At 39.3% G+C, this 20,735-nt stretch overlaps 2 protein-coding genes across 2 annotated transcripts; both read right to left on the reverse strand.

The window, feature by feature from the left end:
- Positions 1-3,608: 3,608 nt before the first annotated feature.
- On the reverse strand, positions 3,609-4,598 carry LOC147357942 (olfactory receptor 52P1-like). Its single transcript, XM_086341998.1, has one exon. It carries the CDS (start codon positions 4,596-4,598, stop codon positions 3,609-3,611), a length of 990 nt encoding a protein of 329 aa, XP_086198124.1.
- Positions 4,599-18,632: 14,034 nt separating this feature from the next.
- On the reverse strand, positions 18,633-19,610 carry LOC147357943 (olfactory receptor 52E4-like). Its single transcript, XM_086341999.1, has one exon. The coding sequence runs from the start codon at positions 19,608-19,610 to the stop codon at positions 18,633-18,635; it is 978 nt and encodes a 325-aa protein (XP_086198125.1).
- Between the last annotated feature and the right edge of the window lie 1,125 nt (positions 19,611-20,735).

The raw sequence follows: 20,735 nt of genomic DNA on the forward strand, positions 1-20,735 counted from the left end.
TAGTGCTATGATGTGTCAACTTGGATAGTCTAAACTATAGTTTGAGAGGGGAAAATTGCCCCTTGTATTCCTCTTGAGTTCTTATGGCCAGATGAATAATAAAATTGAAACATAAAGATTAGCAGGAGAAAAGGAAACAAATTTAATCCATGTACATTGAGGTTTTGTAGAAGTAGAACTTAAATGGCAAAGCAGGCAGTTTTTATACATTTAAAGAAGGACACTATAAATTTGTGAGGAATTGATAAGCAAAGAAACTTAATTAATGAGGAATCTAAACAAAGTGTGGGCTTGAGGTAGTAAATTAGAAAAGGGACACCATTTCTTTATACAGGCTTCTTGGCCCCAACACCCTGTCTCTGGTGAGGAGGTTGTCATTTTGACATGAGAAACTTATTGTTTGCTCTCATGGAGGGAGAGAGGAGGGTTAAAGTGTATCTCTTCCCCCCCCCCCTTTTTTTTTTGAGATCTGTCTTTATTATTTTTGATTTATGTATTTTAATTGGAGGCTAATTACTTTACAATATTGTGGTGGTTTTTGCCATACATAGACATGAATCAGCCATGAATGTACATGTGTCTTCCTATCCTGAGCCCCTCTCCCAACTCTCTTCCCACCCCATTGCTCTGGGTTGTCCCAGAGCACCAGCTTTGACTGCCCTGCTTCATGCATCAAACTTGCACATGTTTCAGTGCTATTCTCTCATATCTTCCCACCCTTGCCTTCTCCCACATAGTCCAGAAGTCTGTTCTTACATTCTGTCTCTTGCTGTCTTGCATATAGGTTCATTGTTACCGTCTTTCTAAATTCCATATATATTTGTTAATATACTGTACTGGTGTTTCTCTTTCTGACTTATTTCACTCTGTATAATAGGCTCCAGTTTCATCCACCTCATTAGAATTGACTCAAATGCATTCTTTTTTATAACTGAGTAATATTCCATTGTGTATCAGTCAGTTAGTTCATCGCTCAGTCATGTCTGACTCTTTGAGACCCTGTGAATCACAGCAGGCCAGGCCTCCCTGTCCATTACCAACTCCCGGAGTTCACTCAAACTCATGTGCATCAAGTTGCTGAATGCCATCCAGCCATCTCATCCTCTGTCGTCCCCTTTTCCTCCTGCCCCCAATCCCTCCCAGCAACAGGGTCTTTTCCAATGAGTAATGTTACCACAACTTCCTTATCCATTCGTCTCGATGGACACAGGTTACTTCCATGTCCTAGCTACTGTAAACAGTGCTTCAGTGAACTTTGGGTTACATGTGTCTCTTTCAATTCTGGTTTCCTCAGTGTGTGTGCCTAGCAGGAGATTGCTGGGTCATATGGCAGTTCTATTTCCAGTTTTTTAAGGAATCTCCACACTGTACTCATTCGAATAGTGGCTGTACTCATTGCATTCCCACCAACTGTGTAAGAGAGCTCCCTTTTCTCCACATCCTCTACAGCACTTATTATTTGTAGACTTTTTGATGGCAGTCATTCTGACTGGCATGAGATGGTACCTTATTGTGGTTTTGATATGCATTTCTCTGATGATGATGTCAAGTATCTTTTCATGTGTTTGGTAGCCATCTCTATGTTTTCTTTGGAGAAATGTCTGTTTAGTTCCTCAGCCCCCCCTTTTTTTTTTTAAATTTAATTGTTTATTTTTCTGGAATTGAGCTGCATAAGCTGCTTGTATATTTTGGAGATTAATTCTTTGTCAGTTGTTTCATTTGCTATTATTTTCTCCCATTCTGAAGGCTGCCTTGTTTATAGCTTCCTTCATTGTACAAAAGTTTTTAAGTTTAATTAGGTCCCATTAGTTTATTTGCGCTTTTATTTCCATTAGTCTGAGAGGTGGGTCATTAAAGTTGAGAGAGACAATTCCGAGGCAGGTTGATAAGAAGTCCAGGGTACCTGAGGAGGAGAAAGAGGTCTAGGTCTCTAAAGGAGACAGGAGTCTGGAATTCTCAAGGAGAAGGAAATGACAAACTTTTTTTTCTACATACCTTAGTCTAGTAAGGATTATATAACAACAATGTATCCTGCTTGAGGACACATTTGTCGGTCTTGAGAAACTTCTGACTAATCCTATTATCTTAAAATGTATACTATGGGATTGGGTCTGGTAAGATCTTTCTATTATTAATTCTAATCCTGCCATCTTAAAATGTAAATTGTGGGAGGTCTAGTAAGATCTTTACAACCTTGAGACATTCTTTTGATTTAATAACCAGTAGAAAAAGTATGTAATTCCCTTTCCGAAGACTAGAGAGGGGGGCACTCTCTGTCCCTCTTCTGATGTCTACCTCAGAAGCATTCTATCCTTTTTCACTTTAATAAAACTGCTACACAAAAGCTCTTGAGTGATCAAGCCTGGTCTCTGGTCCTAAAGCTAAATCTTCGGAATCTTTGTGAATCTGACATTGTTCATCATAAACTATCAAAGTGTATCTCTTTCACTGCTGTATCTTAAGTAACTTGTTTTATTGAAATATAATTGATTTACAATATTATATTAGATTCTGATGTGCAACATAGTAATTCAATATCTTCATAGATAAAGTCAATTTAAAGTTATTATAAAACATTGGATATATTCCCTGTGCTATACTATGTAATTTTATAATTATTATTTTATACAAAATGGTTTGTACATCTTAATCCCTTATCACTATTTTACCCCTCCTCCATTTTCTCTTCTCATTGGTAACCACTAGATTGTTCTCTATATTTGGGAGTTTCTTTCTGTTTTGCTAGTCATTCATGCCAGGCAATGGCACCCCACTCCAGTACTCTTGCCTGGAAAATCCTATGGAGAGAGGAGCCTGGTAGGCTGCAGTCCATGGGGTCGCTAAGAGTCGGACACGACTGAGCAACTTCACTTTCACTTTTCACTTTCATGCATTGGAGAAGGAAATGGCAACCCACTCCAGTGTTCTTGCCTGGAGAATCCCAGGGACGGGGGAGCCTGATGGGCTGCCCTCTATGGGGTCGCACAGAGTCGGACACGACTGAAGCGACTTAGCAGCAGCAACAGCAGTCATTCATGATATTCATTCATGATAAGTGATAACATTGTATTTGCCTTTCTCTGATTTATTTCACTAAGCAAAGTACCCTCCAGGTCCATTGCATTAAAAAATTCAGAAACTTTACATGTTAAGGTGATATTTAAGATAATGAGTATTGTCAGGTCCCTTGCAACAATACAATACTATTTAGAAACAGACATAGAATTAGAGAAATAGAAAACTGAACCAAATACAAACTTTCCACCAATATAGGAAAAGTTTATCTTGGATCATTCACAGAAAAATTTTTTCTGCAGTTAGCAAACATGAACACATATGTGAAAATTATAAAGAGACCCATGTCATAAGAGTGGTGCTGTTAAACAGACATAGAAAGAGCTATCTTGGCTTTCCCCTTTCTAGTTTACAAATCAATGAAAGTGCAATCATATTTGCTCTTCATATAAGCTAACACATGCAACACATACTTCTTCATGGTTTCCACAGATCATCTGGAGATACAACTGGATCTTGGATGGTTGGGCAAAGGTGTATACAATTGTCCTCAGTGTTCACTTACTCACAGGTATGTGATCAGGACTTGTAACCTATGAATGTCTTCTGCATAGGCATTTGGCCACTTTGACCTGTATATCCTTTGTCTTCATGCCATAAATGATGGGATTGAACATTGAGGGTATGAGAAGGTAGAGATTGGCAAGAAGAATGTGGGCATGAGGTGGGATATTGTGACCAAGGCGGTGGGTGAGAGAAGAGAAAAGTGCAGGCACATAAGTGATAAGGATGACAAAGAGGTGGGCTGAGCAGGTGTTAAGGGCTTTGTAGATGGCATCTTGAGAATTGAGACGTATCACAGCCTGCAAGATGAGACCATAAGAGAAGCCAATCAGCACTAAATCAAGCCCCACCACAAGAAGAATCACAAAGAGCCCATAGATCCGGTTAGGCCTGGTGTCATCACAGGCCAGTTTCACCACAGCCATGTGGTCACAGTAGGTATGAGGAATGACCATGTGGCAGAAGGTCAATCTTTGCAGTAGAAGAGGCATGGGCAGGATAAGAATCACCCCCTTGGCTAAAGCCATCAGTCCCAGGTGTCCAACTAAGGAATGGCTCAGAACTGTGTTGTAGCGTAGTGGCTCACACACAGCCACAAATCGGTCAAAGGCCATTGCAACAAGTAGGGCTGATCGTACCACAGATGTTCCATGGATGAAAAACATCTGAGTGAAACAGGCATTGACAGCTATGTCCCGATCATTGAACCAGAAGAGGCAGAGGAGCTTAGGCAACAGAGCCAGAGTAGATATAAGGTCAGCCACCATCAGCAGAGCCAGGAGCAGGTACATTGGTGTGTGAAGTGTGGGCTCCCTGGCCAGCATGAAAAGGATGGCACCATTACTGATGAGGATAGCCAAAAACATGGAGAAGAAAGGAAGAGATAACCATAAGTGCTGTGCCTCTAAGCCAGGTATGCCCATCAAAGTGAAGGTCATAAAGTTGGAGCGGTTGAAGATAGCATAGTAGAAACTGGTGGTGGTTGATAAAGGAAGTTTTGACACTTCCCAATGAGACATGGCAGTGTGCCGTTTTTTTTATATCAGTTTGGCTTTCAGTGAGTCACTTGAGTTGGGGTTCAGAGAAAAATGGAAGAATACCCCTTTGGAAACATGGAGTTTTCAACATGGCTTCAGTTCTATCACAACATCATTTTCACACTCACTTCTTTATGAGCCTCAAACTTCTTTTCTGTATAAGGAATGTTGTGATGGACTTTAACTCTCACCTCTTCCAGTTCAGCAATTCTCTACATCAAAAATTTTGTCTGAAATTCTGAGTAAGAATAGGAGAAAAGATTTTCAACCTTGATTAAAAGATGGGAGAACATGATAGAAGAACTGTAATATTCTCATTGGGAAGCGTCCTACGGAGAGGAAATATGCTTACCCTTTATTGCAAGAGTGATGTGCTGTTGGGAGTCTCCGTGTTCCTTATGTGTTATCCTTCTTTCAGAAATCTAGTCTCTGGTTATGATCCTGTTTCTCCCCACTGGATTCCTCTGTTTCTCTTGGACAAAATGTCATAGATTGTCTAAATGAAGACAACATCAGCTTGCTCCTTTTGTAGGATAAACCCTTACAATTGGATTTTCTCTTTTTTTGTAATGCAAGTGCTTGCCTTGAGCTTTGATTGCCTAGGCATACACTTCAGACATGGCTATCTCATAAACACTTTGGCAGCCAGAGGACTAGATGAATGGGGAGGCCAGTTTCCTTTATTTTAGAGTTCTTGGTTATTTTTGATATCTGGCCATTTGGGTCCTTTGTTTTCCCTTTCCCCATACTTTAGATTTCTGCTCTTATGTTTTAAATTCACCAACAAACAGTGAGCCTACAAAATCCTAAGCCCACACGCTTGACTCCAATAAAAGAAGAACCCAAGACCTAGGTGCTCCTCATGACCTCACTGTGTGGTCCCAAGTTTGCTATGTAATTTCTAGCATTTCTTAGTAATGAACATTCTTCTCCTTCCCCACTTGCTGCAAAGTTTCCTGATGGCTATTGCTGAGGGCATCTTCCATTTATGCCAAGAACTACAAGGACAGGTCCAACTACCAGACTGGCTATCCATAGGTATTGTCAAGTACAAAACAATCTCCTACTCTCTCTCGCAAGCTATGTATTTATGCACTTGATAGACAGTCTTCTGTGTTTTTTCTTCTGATTTGTGCATCTTTCTTTCATTACAGTCAGCCCTCCTGTGTAGATTGAATTGCCTTTAATCCTGAGTAATTTACTTCAAATTAGTCCACTGGGCTACTAATTATTCTTCAAACATATCATGAAGTACTTGAAGCATGATAAGTTTGTTCCTGCTTCAGGGTATTTGCCCTTACTGTTCAATTTCTCTGTGTACTTTCACATGACCCACTCCCTACCCTTATGTAGGTCTGCAAAAAAAAAAAAAAAAAAATACTGGTTTATTAAACTTCTATTTTTATCACAATAACAGTATATCATCTTCTGAAGCAGCCATTTTTCTCTATTCCCTCTCCTGGCTTATTTTCATACTTCATAGAGTCAAAAGAATGGTTCCCAGTCTTGGTTGCATATTAGAAGAATCTGAAAAGTTTGTAGACTTCTGACTCCTAGGAAACTTAGGTATATTAAGGAATAGTGAGAAAATCAGTGTGACCTTGCTGTCACGTAAGTGGAGTTCTGGAAACAAGGTTAGAAGTGGGATCTATGACTGACAGTTCCTATTACCTAAAATGCTTTCCTAAAATTTACCTAAAATTTCTTTCTTTTTTTCTTGAAAACTCAAGAATTATCCTTGCCTCATTGTTACCTTCCCTTTCCTGCTGTTGCTCACATCATGGGGTGAGTTTAGTTGCTAAGTTGGGTCCTTGCAACCTCATGGATTCTAACCTGCCAGGCTTCTCTGTCCATAATATTTTCCAGGCAAGAATATTGGAGTGGGTTGCCATTTATTTCTTCAGGGGATCTTCCTGACCCAGGGATCAAGCTCTGGTCTCCTGCATTGCAGGCAGATTCTTTACCAACTGAGCTACCAGGGAAACCACATCATGCTTCTGCCCATATCTCTACCCTATTGCATAGTGCTTAAGCTAAGTTTCCTTTCCTTAAACAATTTCTCTACTTTAGTAATATTTATTAAGTACTCACTATGAGCCAAAACTATGGTTTTTCCAGTAGTTGTCTATGGGTGTGAGAGTTGAACAATAAAGAAGGCTGAACACTGAAGAAGTGATGCTTTCAAATTGTGGTACTGGAGAAGACTCTTGAAGGTCCCTTGGTCTTCAAGGAAATAAAAATAGTCAATCTTAAAGGAAATCAGTTCTGATTATTCATTGGTAGCATTGATGCTGAAGCTGAAGCTCCAAAACTTTGGCCACCTGATAAGAACAGCCGACTTATTGGAGAAGACCCTGATGCTGGGAAAGATTAATGGCAAAAGGAGAAGGGGCAACAGAGGATAAGATGGTTGGATGGCATCACCGACTCAATGGACATGACTTTGAGCAAACTCTGAGAGTTAATGAAGGCCAGGGAAGCCTGGTATGCTGCAGTTCATGGGGTCACAAAGAGTCAGACACAACTTACTGATTGTACGATAACAATGAGCTGGGACTTATAAATCAGCCCTACATGCTCATATCTAAATACATTTCTGCATTATTTGAAAACCATCTGATTCTTGAAACTTTTATTCTGTTACCTCCTATATACCCTGTAAACCTGTTTACTTTTCTGAAGTGAGGCACTGCTTTCAGATATCCGGGGTAGAGGTTGCTAAGTGACTAGCAGATGAATGGCCAGTTCAAAGTAGTGGGTGCTACAGATGGAAGGCACTTACAGAAAACAATCTGATTAAAAGAAAGGGATTTAGGAGTAGTTCTAATGATTTACATCAGAACTTACCTAGAAATGTTTTCCCATATTCTTACCAGTCTCTTTTCTTTTGATAACCTGAGCTTGTCATTCCAAAGTCACAACTTGAATCTGCCTATTTCATGTTTCATAGAACACTACTTTTCTTTTCCACTGAGTTGATCTTAGCCCCTGGGAAAGGGATCTCTGCCACCCTGGATCTCCTCCTGTTTGTTTTTCTTGGGGCACAACATATAGCATCCTTTCTACATGGACTAAGGCTCTGACACTATATAAGGGAAATTTTGGACTCTATGATTTCATCATCCAAGAACTTAGGGCACAGCCTGATTCTATAGAGATCAAAGAAAGAGGGAGGGTTAAAAAAAAAAACAAAACTATTTCATTAGAGTATCCCATTGGGCTGGATTCATTCAAAGAACAATATAACCTGAAAAGTAACTCTCAGGAGAAAAGGGATAATTTTGACCATTGCCAGTTTTTACGTAATGTTGGTTTTGTATGACTTAACCTCTATTTGGTGGATGCCTACAGATAGAGCTTTAGCTTTTTAATATAGACTTTTTTTGCTATTTCTTAAAAAAAATTTATTTTTAATTGGAAGATAATTGCTTTACAGCGTTGTACTGGGTTCTGCAATACGTCAAAAGAATCAGTTATAGGTATCAACAAGACCAAGCTCACTCTGCTCACCACATAAGAGGCCAATGAATTGAATCAGAGATGAAATATTGAGGCAAGGAATACTACTTTTTCCTGAGCCAGCTGATTAATGTCTCCAAAAAACCATCTTATTGAGGTCTAGAAGTGCTGTTTCTTTACAATCAGAGACGAGAGGGAGGTGAGGAAACAAAGTAAAAAGGCCATGAATCTTGCAAAAATCTCCTAGAATGGCAAGCTTTAGGTAGGAGATGTGTTAATTTCTTCCTTCCTGACATCCACAGGTGGACAAAGTCCTGAACCAAGGCTCTTAAGCTTACCAAGGCAGAGGGGCAGGATTCTCTGAGGCAAGTCATTATATATGATTACAATAACAAAAGCAAGTCAAAGAAACAGTTCCAACTTGGAGTCCGAATTGACTTTTCCTTGCAACAAGTATGCATACATATGTTCCCTCCCTTTCTACCTTCCCCCCACCTCCCCTTCCAACCCGCCTCTCTGGGTTGTCACTAGGATGAGCTCCCTGCGTCATACAGCAAATCCCCATTGGCTTTCTATTTTACATACGGTAATGTATATGTTTCAGTGCTACTCTCCCAATAGATTTTTGAATAAGGGCATGCTCCAGATGATAATAGTCTAACTCACATGGCCCTCGTACACAATAATGCTGCGGTGGCTCAGCGGTAAAAGAATCCATCTGCAATGTAGGAGATGTGGCAGTGATCTCTGTGAGGCAGCAGTGAGTGGTGGCATGAAGCGAGATCTTAAATCCTTGTCCAGTTATTGAACCTGGGTCCACCTGGATGAGAACCAGGAATCCTGGCCACCAAACCAACAAGGGCTAGAAGCTAGAGGCTAATTTTCCCTGGATCTTTGCCCCGCCCCCCGAGAAAAATGCATTTTTCATAAAGACAGAAACTGTAAATGCTGGTACAAAGTTTATTATAAGAGACACAGCACAACCGCAAGTAGGAGAGCACACGGAGAAGCAGTTTGTTTAGGTGAGATAGAAGCAAGGCAGAGATGCATACCTGGAGAGAAAGGGTGTGGGTGTCCCCTCTAGTGAGGAAGAACATAGTAAAGAGGCAGTTAAGTCATTTATATTAAGGGAGGAAACAGACAGAACAGGCTCCATCTTGAAAGCAGGCTTCCATCTTGGGCCAGACTGTGGAATTTGAGCTATATGCCCAGTATCTATGGAAACAACATACCAACTGGAAAACCAGACCCCCCCACACTGCCCCCCTGCCCCGCCAAATGGAAGAGCCCCAGAGCTTGTACCTAGACTCTCTGTAGCCTAAAAAAATACCCTAATTATCTGTGTAACCGAATACAATCATAAATTCTATTACGCTTACTGGGGTATGACCACAGGCCTATTGATAACTCTCCATTGTTAACTACCTAGGCTTAAGGCATATGGATCACGGGTTAACTTTGATCACATCTTTTTTTTCCATGGGGCTTCCCAGGTGGCGCTAGTGGTAAGAGAACCCACCTGCCAATGCAGGAGATGTAAGAGATGTGGGTTCAATCCCTGGGTTGGGAAGATCCCCTGGAGGTGGGCATGGCAAACCACTCCAGTATTCTTGCCCGGAGATTCCCATGAACAGAGGAGCTTGGCAGACTACAGTCCATGGGATCACAAAAAGTTGGACATGACTTAGCACTGCACCATCCACTGTCATAGGCCTGGGTTGACTCCCACAGCATTCAGTGCTACTCCTATTTGTTTTTCCTTTGTTCAGACTAGTTTCAGGGAATTTGGGGAGGTGGGTTTGGGCACGTACACTTATAGTATATAATGTTTTCACAAAAACTGGTTGGGGTCCTTGGCTAAGAGGAGACTCTGCCTTGGGCCCACCAGGGAAATAAACTGCACTCCACTATCTGCATTGTCTTTCTGAGTGAGTTTGTTTTCTGGAATGAACGCGGCTACAACAATATAAGGCGATTCTTCTGACTTTGCCTTCCTTTCTAGCCAGTTATCTGGTTTCTTTTCCCGCTCCTGCCCTGCCCTGCCCTGGGACTCTCCCTTGGGGTATACATGCACCCCTCAGCCAAGATGGATCTCAAAGTGAAGGCTTCTGGAAGGAACAAGACTCATTATGGCCTGGCATTATGCCTTGGCTTTTGACTCCAAGGAGCCTTTCTGTGCATGTATAGTGTTCCCTTACCTTTTACTTACAAGAATCTGTGCCTCTCTTTGTCCTTGCCATGATTATTCCCTTGAGGTGTAAACAAGAGACAAAGACTAGCTATTTACCCTGTTTCTGTTGTTACTTTCATTCCCAAATGTGGAGCTGGTTGTAAATTCCTCAGCTGGAGCACACATATCTTTTATCTCAGGAAATGCAAAGAAGAGGCTGGCTGATGGTGAATTTTCAAACTGGAGCTAGTCTATCTCCTACCCAGCAGGAGCTGAAGGTTCCATCCCTGGACTGGGAAGAGCCCCTGGAGAAGGAAATGGCAACCACTTCAGTATTCCTGCCTAAGAAATCCCATGGACAGAGGAGCCTGGCAAGCTACAGTCCGTGGGGTCACAAAGAGTCAGACGTGACTGAGCCACCAAACAGCTAATGGCAACAAAATTTGCCACTTTAAAATTCTAAAAACACAATACATAACAAGATCCTGGAAACAAATATATGTCTATCAATAGATGACTGCTGAAATAAATGTTGACAAATATCTACAGGAATGTTATAGAATCACGAAATGGAATAAAATAGGTCTACCTATGCTAATACGGAATGAATGCTAAGACATATTATTAAATAAACAAATTTTAAAAACATAGTAACGTGTTATCATTTATGTTTTTCATCTGTAATGCTGTCAACAAGTTATCTCTTGTCTAATTTTTCCAATGCATATGTTTTTTCCATAGAAGACATGTGAAGATACCTGTCTTATCTTTTTTCTTTCTTTTTTATTTTTTAAGTTATGAAAGTATGATAACACAGTTACAGAAGACTTGGAAAATACAGAACAAAGTTACATATAATGACACTTATCTTTTCTTAAAATGCATTTTTCTTTAGTTCATTTAGTAATTAGTTAAAATTAGAATATTCTACCAACAGATTTATAGTGGTTGCTGAGCTATAACATCCATCCAGATTTTCATGCCCTGATCCTAGTTTTCGAGATTCCAATTTATCTAAACAGCACAGTCTGGTTACATTATAGTGGACAAGAGTGTTGTGATGCTTTGTAGTATTAAAAATAAAAATAATATCTTTGGACTATTTAAATACAAAATTAATTGGTTTTATCATTAATATATTTAAGCAAAAGAAGACTCTTCAAATATAATGGGGTAAGGAGACGATTCAATTTGGAATCATTTTTATTTTTCACCTATCAGCCATTACTGAAATTTTTTTCTGATGCAATTCCAGGTACATAGCTCATAAATCCATAGTGAAACTTCCCTGAAATAGGCCACTTCTAAAATGGCTCAGCAACAGTTCAACTGATGTTGACAGACCACAAAATCTATCAAACTCTGATGCGGTTTTCTTCCATTGTGGTCAGTAGTATTTTGCATGACCTATGTGAATATTCCTCTTATTCTTCTGATATTAACTATTTGAATTAATATTTACTTATTCAGTTATGGTCCTCTGCCCATTCTTGACAAAGAATCAAATTTGTAGCTTCTTCCATAGAGCTATAATATATAAACTCTGAAAACTTGCTAATAATTCCCAGAATTATAATAGGACATCTCTTTGGATAGATCTTTATCAGTTCAGTTCATCTCAGTCACTCAGTTGTGTCTGACTCTTTGCGACCCCATGGACTGCAGCACACCAGGCTTCCCTGTCCATCACCAACTCCCAGAGCTTGCTCAAACTCATGTCCATTGAGTCAGTGATGCCATACAACCATCTTATCCTGTCGTCCCCTTCTCCTCCTGCCTTCAATCTTTCCCAGCATCAAGGTCTTTTCCAATGAGTCAGTTCTTCACATCAGGTGGCCAAAGTATTGGAGTTTCAGTTTCAGCAGCAGTCCCTCCAATGAATATTCTGGACTGATTTCCTTTAGGATGGACTGGTTGGAACTCCTTGCAGTCCAAGGGACTCTCAAGAGTCTTCTCCACCACCATAGTACAAAAGTATCAATTCTTCAGTGCTCAGCTTTCTTTATATAGTCCAGCTCTCACTTTCATACATGGCTACTGGAAAAGCCATAGCTTTGACTAGACTGGCCTTTGTCGGCAAAGTAATGTCTCTGGTTTTCAACATGCTGTCTAGGTAGGTCATAGCTTTTCTACCAAGGAGCAAGCGTCTTTTAATTTCATGGCTGCAGTCACTATCTGCAGTGATTTGGGAGCCTAAAAAACAGTCTATGACTGTTTCCATTGTTTCCCCATCTATTTGCCATGAAGTGATGGGATCAAATGCCACGATCTTCATTTTTTGAATGTTGAATTTTAAGCCAGCTTTTTCACTCTCCTCTTTCACTTTCATCAAGAGGCCCTTTAGTTCCTCTTCAGTTTCTGCCATAAGGGTGGTATCATCTGCATATCTGAGGCTATTGGTATTTCTCCTGGCAATCTTGATCCCAGCTTGTGTTTCATCCAGTCCAGCATTCTGCGTGATGCACTCTGCATAGAAATTAAATAAGCAGGGTGACAATATACAGCCTTGATGTACTCCTTTCCCTATTTTGAACCAGTCTTGTTCCATGTCCAGTTCTAACTGTTGCTTCTTGAAATCTGCATACAGGTTTCTCAGGAGGCAGGTAAGGAGGTCTGGTATTCCCATCTGTTGAAGAATTTTCCACAGTTTGTTGTGATCCAAACAGTCAAAGGCTTTAACATAATTAATAAAGCAGAAGCAGAAGTTTTTCTGGAATTCTCTTGCTTTTTAGTTGTCAGTTCACTTACTATTGAAGCCTTGTTTGGAGAATTTTGAGCATTATTTTGCTAGTGTGTGAGATGAGTGCAATTGTGAGGTAGTTTGAACATTCTTTGGCATTGCCTTTTTTTGGGGATTGGATTGAAAACTGACCTTTTCCAGTCTTGTGGCCACTGCTGAATTTTCCAAATTTGCTGTCATATTGAGTGCAGTGCTTTCACAGCACCATCTTTTAGGATTTGAAAGAGCTCAACTGGAATTCCATCACCTTCTCTAGTTTCGTTCGTAGTGATGCTTCCTAAGGCCCACTTGACTTTGCATTCCAGGATGTCTGACTCTAGGTGAGTGATCACACCATCGTGGGTATATGGGTCATGAAGATCTTTTTTGAATAGTTCTTCTGTGTATTCTTGCCACCTGTTCTTAATATCTTCTGCTTCTGTTAGGTCCATACCATTTCTATCCTTTATTGTGCCTGTATTTGCAAAAAATCTTCCCTTGATGTCTTTTATTTTCTTGAAGAGATCTCTAGTCTTTCACATTCTATTGTTTTCCTCTATTTCTTTGCATTGATCACTGAAAGCTTTATAAATGTGAACAAATGAAGAAACAAAGAAAAATAAAGCAATGTTTGTCTGAAGCTGAAGTATTTATCACCTGAATAATAGGCCCTCAGTAAGTTGCACATATACAAAGTATCAGACTCCAAAATTTAGATCTAAATATACAGACCTATCTGCAGACATCATTGCCACAGAACTGAATATTGAAATGTTTTGATAGAGTTGTTAACAAAGAATGCGATGAGATACATGGCTAGATAAATACATATTTTTCTCTAAAGTTAAATAAAGTAAAGCTGAGAAGTTATGAATATGCTAGTTTATTCTCAGATGTGTTGGTTTATTAAAACAGCCACAGGGACTAACATTTTAAGAAAAGAACTTCTGAGCAGTATTATTTTAAGTAAAGGCATAGAAAACCTATCTAAAAATCTATGTTAAACTGACGATAGGTTTGTTTGGAAAAAGCACATTCAGTCACATGATATGAAATTTGATACCTCACAAGCAGAAATAAACTATTATTTTAAACTACAGAGTAAAACCAGTAAACTTAAAGCTTCTCTTGACACTATTGGATAGGAAGAAGAGAATGCCACCAAGCCTCCAACAAAGAAATCAGCTCTCTTGCATATACATGGGAGATTCTCAGGAGAGGCATGTGGAGTGGTATTTTTATTTTAACAAAATGGAGCATGAGCTGCAATTGGGAAATATTTGTCAATGGAGGAAAAAATACAAGAAGCACTTCAGGTAAAAGAATCCTGCAGCAGTGGAGGAAACATTGTCCTTCTCAATACAGGAAGTCTATGACTGGCAACCTGATAATACAAAGGGAAGGGGAACTGTAGACTTATTTGTCTTTAATTTTTATTTGAAGTAGGTCTGTTTTTGTCTCATGTATGGTAAAGAAGAATGAATTATACACAGGGAATTGTTGCTGACCAAAGAACCAAAGTAGAAAAGTCCAGGACTCGATGAAGCAAATGAAAACAAAGAAAAATGCTCCTTGGTCTTGTCAAGCGGCAGAAAAAGGAAATTCACGATTGGCAACAAAGAGAGAAATTTTAAAAATCCTGCTGCACATAAAAGTTCAAAGTTAAATAAATACGTAAGTCATACTTATGAAAAAAGGAATCATATCTAGACGCCTGTATCTATACTCTTACTTTAAATAGCAAAGTAATTACAGGTAGTAAATTATGCATAAAATCTATTTAAAAGACTTACTTCCAGGGACCAGTTTCATGTAAAAGGAGAAGGAAGACTTTTATACTTCATTGTGTATCTTATCACATTTGTTTGCTTTACAAAGTATATGTATTATTTTAACAACAAAAATAGAAAGAACAACAATAGTAAGTAGCACTATTTATTTCATTCTGTGTAAAAAAGAAGAGAGAAAGAAGTAAGAATTGAGAAGAACTATACACATCTATAGAAGCTCTTTTCTTTCTAGAAACACTTTTAAATATTTTAAGAATACTTTTTAGTTAGCTATAGTTACGGATGTTGAACCATGATAATGAGATAACTTTTTATTTGAAGTTGAAAAATTAAAATAAGGAATCTATTGGATGAACTCAAGGTGTGAGCCCTTCTTAATCTCAAAGAAAGTTCACAGCTTATGGTGAGACTGCCTGAATGCTCACTTGCTCAGTTGTGTCCAACTCTTTGTGACCCCATAGACTGTAGCCCACCAGGTTGCTCTATCATGGCGTTTTCCAGGAAAGAATACTGGGGGTGGGTTGCCATTTCCTATTCCAGGGGATCTTTCTGACCCAGGAATTGAAACTGCATCTCTGTGTCTCCTGCATTAGCAGGCAGATTCTTTACTGCTGTGCCACCTGGGAAGCCTGTGAGGCCTTGGTCACGTAGATTTTTACATTAGACAGTTCTTGCACACCATCCACAGTCCTCTTGTATTCATTCAAACAGTGCTGCTGTGACCAGTTCCTAGCAGGTATAATCAGACAGTCAAGCTCAGGTCATGCCTAGTAATGTCTTGCCATGGGGCTTCCCCAAGTCCATGGATACCCCTAGCAAACAGCTCTGCTGTCGTGCATAAGTACCTGGAGTTAACACCTGTTGAGCAGGCCAGGAACCCTGTTTGAGCCATTGGGAGAAGTCCTTTCATCCCCTGGAGATGAAATACTCTGAGATGTATTTCAGAAGTCTCTTTAGATGGTTCTGGCAGGGCTGGACAATAGTCTCCACTAACAGTGTGCAACTGGACCAAAAATCTTATATTGGCTTTTCCTCTTTCTTGTTTCACTCTGTTTTACAAGGCCATATTTTGTGACTACATATCTAAATGAGCTGCCAATATGCAAGCTTTTGTCTCAGGCCTGTTTTCTGGGGAATCTAGATTTATATTCCCCAATGCTACAAAATCTTTTGCCCCAATACCTAAAACTCTAGTCAGGTGTTGCCTCCATGAAAATTTATTACAAGATACTTATTTATATATTTACTATTATATAATTATTTTCTAACTGTTTATATTTTGGGAGCCTGAGACTCTTACTAGGCATATTTGCTGTTTAGTTGCTCAACTGTGTCTGACTTTGTGACTCCATGGCCTGTAGCCCACCAGAACTCTCTGTCCATGGGATTCTCCAGGCAAGAATACTGGAGTGGGTTGCCATTTCCTCCTCCAGCGGATCTTCCCATACCAGGGACTGAAGCTGCGTCTCTTGCATTGCAGGCCGATTCTTTACCTTAACTTCTCCATAAAATGGAGATGATAGAAGGGTAGTCAACTCTGTATTAACTCAAATCCGAATACCTAGCAGACAGAAAGTGATTTAAACCTGACCATGATACGAAACATTTGAACATTTTTCTAGCTTTGCATGGCTAGAAACAATTCTATAGACATGAGAAAAATAATAGTTTATATCTATGTCATATACTATCTTGTTAGCAAGTCTACAGGAGATGAATCAAGCTGATCTTACAGTAGAAACAATAAAACACTTTTAAATAAGAAGAAAACAGGCCAAGAGAAAAAACACAGATGGAGTCAGACTTGCTTCTTTTTCTGAGTTTCTCAGCTCTCTCTGTTTTCTCAGAATCATCTGCTGCTGACAGCTTTCCTGCCACAATTTTCCCAATATGCATTTTATTCCCAAGTTAATAAATATTTTGCTCGTAATTTCAGTACAAATAGACTTCTTATTTTTATAAAATAACCAGTCATAAAGCAAAAGGAAGAAAATAAATATGAGAGATAGGCAATATTTTATTATGCAGACTCATTAAATTTAACTCATTAAATCAGACAGAGATCTCAGCAAAATTAAGTTTTGTGCTACCACAGCCCCTCCAGCTAATGAGTGCTTCAAGTTCCTTCACAAACTGCTACTTATGTGTCAATCAAATGTTTAATCATAAAATATTATGCTGAGTAATTTGTGCATGTGTGTGTGTAATCTTCAAGTTTGTGGTGTCAGATAGGCAATACTCTGTACCTCAACCATTTTTTCCCCTGTAAGCTTTCCTTCATCTCTAGTTCTCCATTTGTAGAAGAAATATTTCCTAGTAAGCCTCATTTTTTTTTTCCTCCTGAAGGTTGTGCCCATTATTTCAAGCTTTGAAATATTCCATCTTTCACAGCCCTTGTTAATGAATTGTTCAATATACTGGATTGAACAATATAATGAATTGTTCAAAGAACAATATATATAATTGTTTAATAAATAATTTATTAGTGTTTATTATAGCTGGTATCACTCTCGAGGAGTATCATTTATTTCCCTCTAGATTAGTGTTTTAAGAGTCTCCTTTTAGGGAATTCCCTGGTGATCCATTGGTTAGGGCTCTGTGCATCCACTGCAGAGGGCATGGGCTCAATCTTTAGTCAGAAAACTAAGATCCCACATGCTGCGAGGCATGGCCAAAAAAAAAAAAAAGTCTCCTCTAAATGGTAGCTATGTGGCTTCAAGGGTGTCTTTTCACTGAGCTCTGTCTTTAAATATTACTTCTACAATATAATGACCAACCCTAGAATTTTGGGACTTTACCCTTCATACATCTTGAAAGATTTGCACTATATCCTAAATCATTGTCTGAAAGTGATAAATAATATCCTCTGAGCTTTATGAATTCCTAAGTTTGGGCACAAGATCTGAGCTCCACAAACTGTCCAAGAACTTGCCCATGACATTTCCATGTTCCCAGAAATTGCCTTTCAGAGGTCTATAGCCAATGACTTCCAGTGTAAAACTGACTTATAACTACAAGCAATAACAAAACAGTCTCAGAATTTTCTCAGTAAGAGATCCTTAAGAAACACTGGAATTAGTAGAGACAAGCAGGAGAATTGACAACAAGAATTTTTAAAAATGTGAAATTAGTTTAAAGGCATATCCACCTTTTAAGCTTAGGAGCTTCCCATTTCTCCTTTTCCACTGGAATTTCTCTAGGAATTGGGGATTATGGTTCTTGTCCATATTCCCCCTAGTTCTACAAAGAAGCAAGTCCTGTAAACCAAACATAAGTCTCTTGAAGCAGGTATAATAAATTAGTGTACTTTCCCTGACCTACTCACTCATCCTCAAATAATCTTAACCTTTTCCCCCACAACTTGACCAGCCTTGGCAAAGTGGTTGTTTTTGTTTTAGTCACTAAGTCATGTCTGACTCTTTGTGACCGTATGGACTGCAGCATGCCAGGCTCCTCTGTCCATGGGATTTCCCAAGCAAGAAAACTGGAGTGGGTTGCCATTTCCTTCTCCTGGAAAAGTGGTAGACAAGTTCTACCACTATTCTCTTCTACCAATATTCTCTTCATTTGGAAACATTCCACCTCATTTTACTTGCATTCAGTGTGTGTTGTTCAAAGCTCTTTTATGTACATCATCACATTCAGTTTTCCCAATTACCACATCAGATGAAGAGAATATATTATTTTTTCATTTAATGTGGGATTGTAGCCTTGCTTTGGAAATAGTGAGAGTAAGTTCTCCTGTGTCTTAGACTCTCAATTTAAGAATTTTGGCAGATAATTTGTAATATGATGTATTTCTTCCATGAGCTAATTCCTCAAGGAACTTCATTTATGTTGAGATATTTTATTTTCTTTCAACCAGCAGTGCCAGATAATCAGACAGGTTTCTGACCATAGGTAATATTTATGGGCTCCTTTCTCCAGCATCCATATTTTGTCAATTTGTCCCGAAACTCTTTGGTTTTCACTGCATAAATAATAGGGTTGAGCATTGGAGGTACAAGGAAGTAGAGGCTGCCAAGAATGGTGTGCACATGAGGTGGAATGCCATGGCCAAAACGGTGAGCAAGAAAAGAGAAAAGTGGGGGAGTGTAATAGAGAAGCATGACACAGATGTGTGTGGTGCAGGTATTTACTGCTTTTTGATGGGCTTCCTTAGAAGAGAGCCGCATTACAGCCCGGATGATCAGCACATAAGATGAGGCAATAGCTGAGATGTCTACCCCAGCAACCAACAAGGCCACCACCAGACCATATACCCTGTTGACCGTGGTGTCCACACACACCATCTTCACCACAGCCATGTGCTCACAGTACGTGGTGGGGATGACATGCCTGGCATGAAAGGGCATCTTCTGGAGGAGGATGGGCATGGGGAGAATGAGCAGGACAGCTCGCACTAAACTCACGAGGCCGATGAGCCCAATGCGGCTGTTGGAAAGGATGGTGGCATAGCGCAGGGGCTCACAAATGGCCACATAGCGGTCAAAGGCCATGGACATGAGGATGGCAGACTGCAAGGCAGAGATGGAGTGGAGGAAGAACAGCTGGACCAGGCAGCCCTCAAAGCTGATGTCACTCTGGTCAAACCAGAAGATGCACAGCACCTTGGGGATGGTGGTTGTGGACATGCCCAGGTCCATGAGGGCCAGCATGCCAAGCAGCAGGAACATGGGCTTATGCAGGGAGCGCTCTGTGGAGATGGTGAAGAGGATGGTGCAGTTCCCCAGGATGGTGACAAAGTACATGGAAGAGAAAGGAATAGAGATCCACTTGTGTTTGTCCTCCATCCCAGGAATGCCTTGGAGAAGGAAGAAAGAGGGGTGGCCCTGGGAGGCATTGCAGTCAGTCATGCTGGCCCCCTGGTGGAGCACCTGAAAAGAGCAATTCAGAAACAACCTTAGCTGGATTTTAAAAAGAATCAAGATTTGCAAAGTAGAAATAAAAGTTGGAATGTTAAGATACACAAAAATAATTGGGGAGGCTGGATGGAGGCAATCAAAAGGTACAAAGTTTCTGTTATAATTAGTACCAGGGATGTAATGTGCAGTATGATAAATATGTATGACAGTTAAGAGTAAATCCTAAGAGTTCTTATCAAAAGGAAAAATATTTTTTCTATGTCTTTAAAATTTTGTTTATACATGAGATGAGAGATGTTCACAAACCTTAGTGTGATAATCATTTCATGAGGTATATAAGTTAAATTATGCTATATTCTTTAAACTTATACAGGTGCTGTATATCAACTATATCTCAATAAAACTGAAAAAAAGAGAATATCTTCAAAACCACCACAGACTGTTTGACTTCCATTTGATCAGAATTGTAGGTTTCCACAGTGTTTTCCAAAGTTGAACACCGAAGATTCAGCACAGTTTGGATTTTCCTGCAAGCCCGCATGTGTCCATCTGGCAAGAAATTTAGACTGTTATGGTTGAATATATCCTATGAAGCACTGACTCCCCTGTTTTTTAGACTATATTTAGATAAGCTATAATTTGTAATAACACCTTGGTATGTTAATACTGCTATTGACTTCATGCTCCTGATTCCCCTCTATGTTGCAGTCTAAAAGAACAACCTGGGACTCCAATTAAAAAATAATAATAAATGAGAAAAAAGGTGGATTTAAAGTAGCATAAAAAATAATTCTGATATCATGATATATATAATCAATATAATACAGTAGCACATTGTAGTATTAGAGTAGTAATAATGTGGCATAAAATTACTATCTAAGAATATGTTTTATCATAGCTATTTTATTAAGGACAGATTGATTCATTGTTTATTAAGAGCATGCTAAATTTTAAGAATATATTGCATCTATTTTTAATGTATTTTCACTTAAAGACTATAAGTTAAAATATGTGAAACAAAAATAAATTCAATGAGAAATTAATAAAATATTACATAGCCCTCTCAGCAATAAGATCAAATAGGTCAACAAAAGTTTTTTAAAAATAATAAAACTT

Source organism: Bos grunniens, chromosome 15 (genome assembly GCF_055505025.1).
Source record: "Bos grunniens cultivar Pamir isolate PY7600 chromosome 15, Bosgru_T2T1.0, whole genome shotgun sequence".
NCBI classification, from domain to species: domain Eukaryota; kingdom Metazoa; phylum Chordata; class Mammalia; order Artiodactyla; family Bovidae; genus Bos; species Bos grunniens.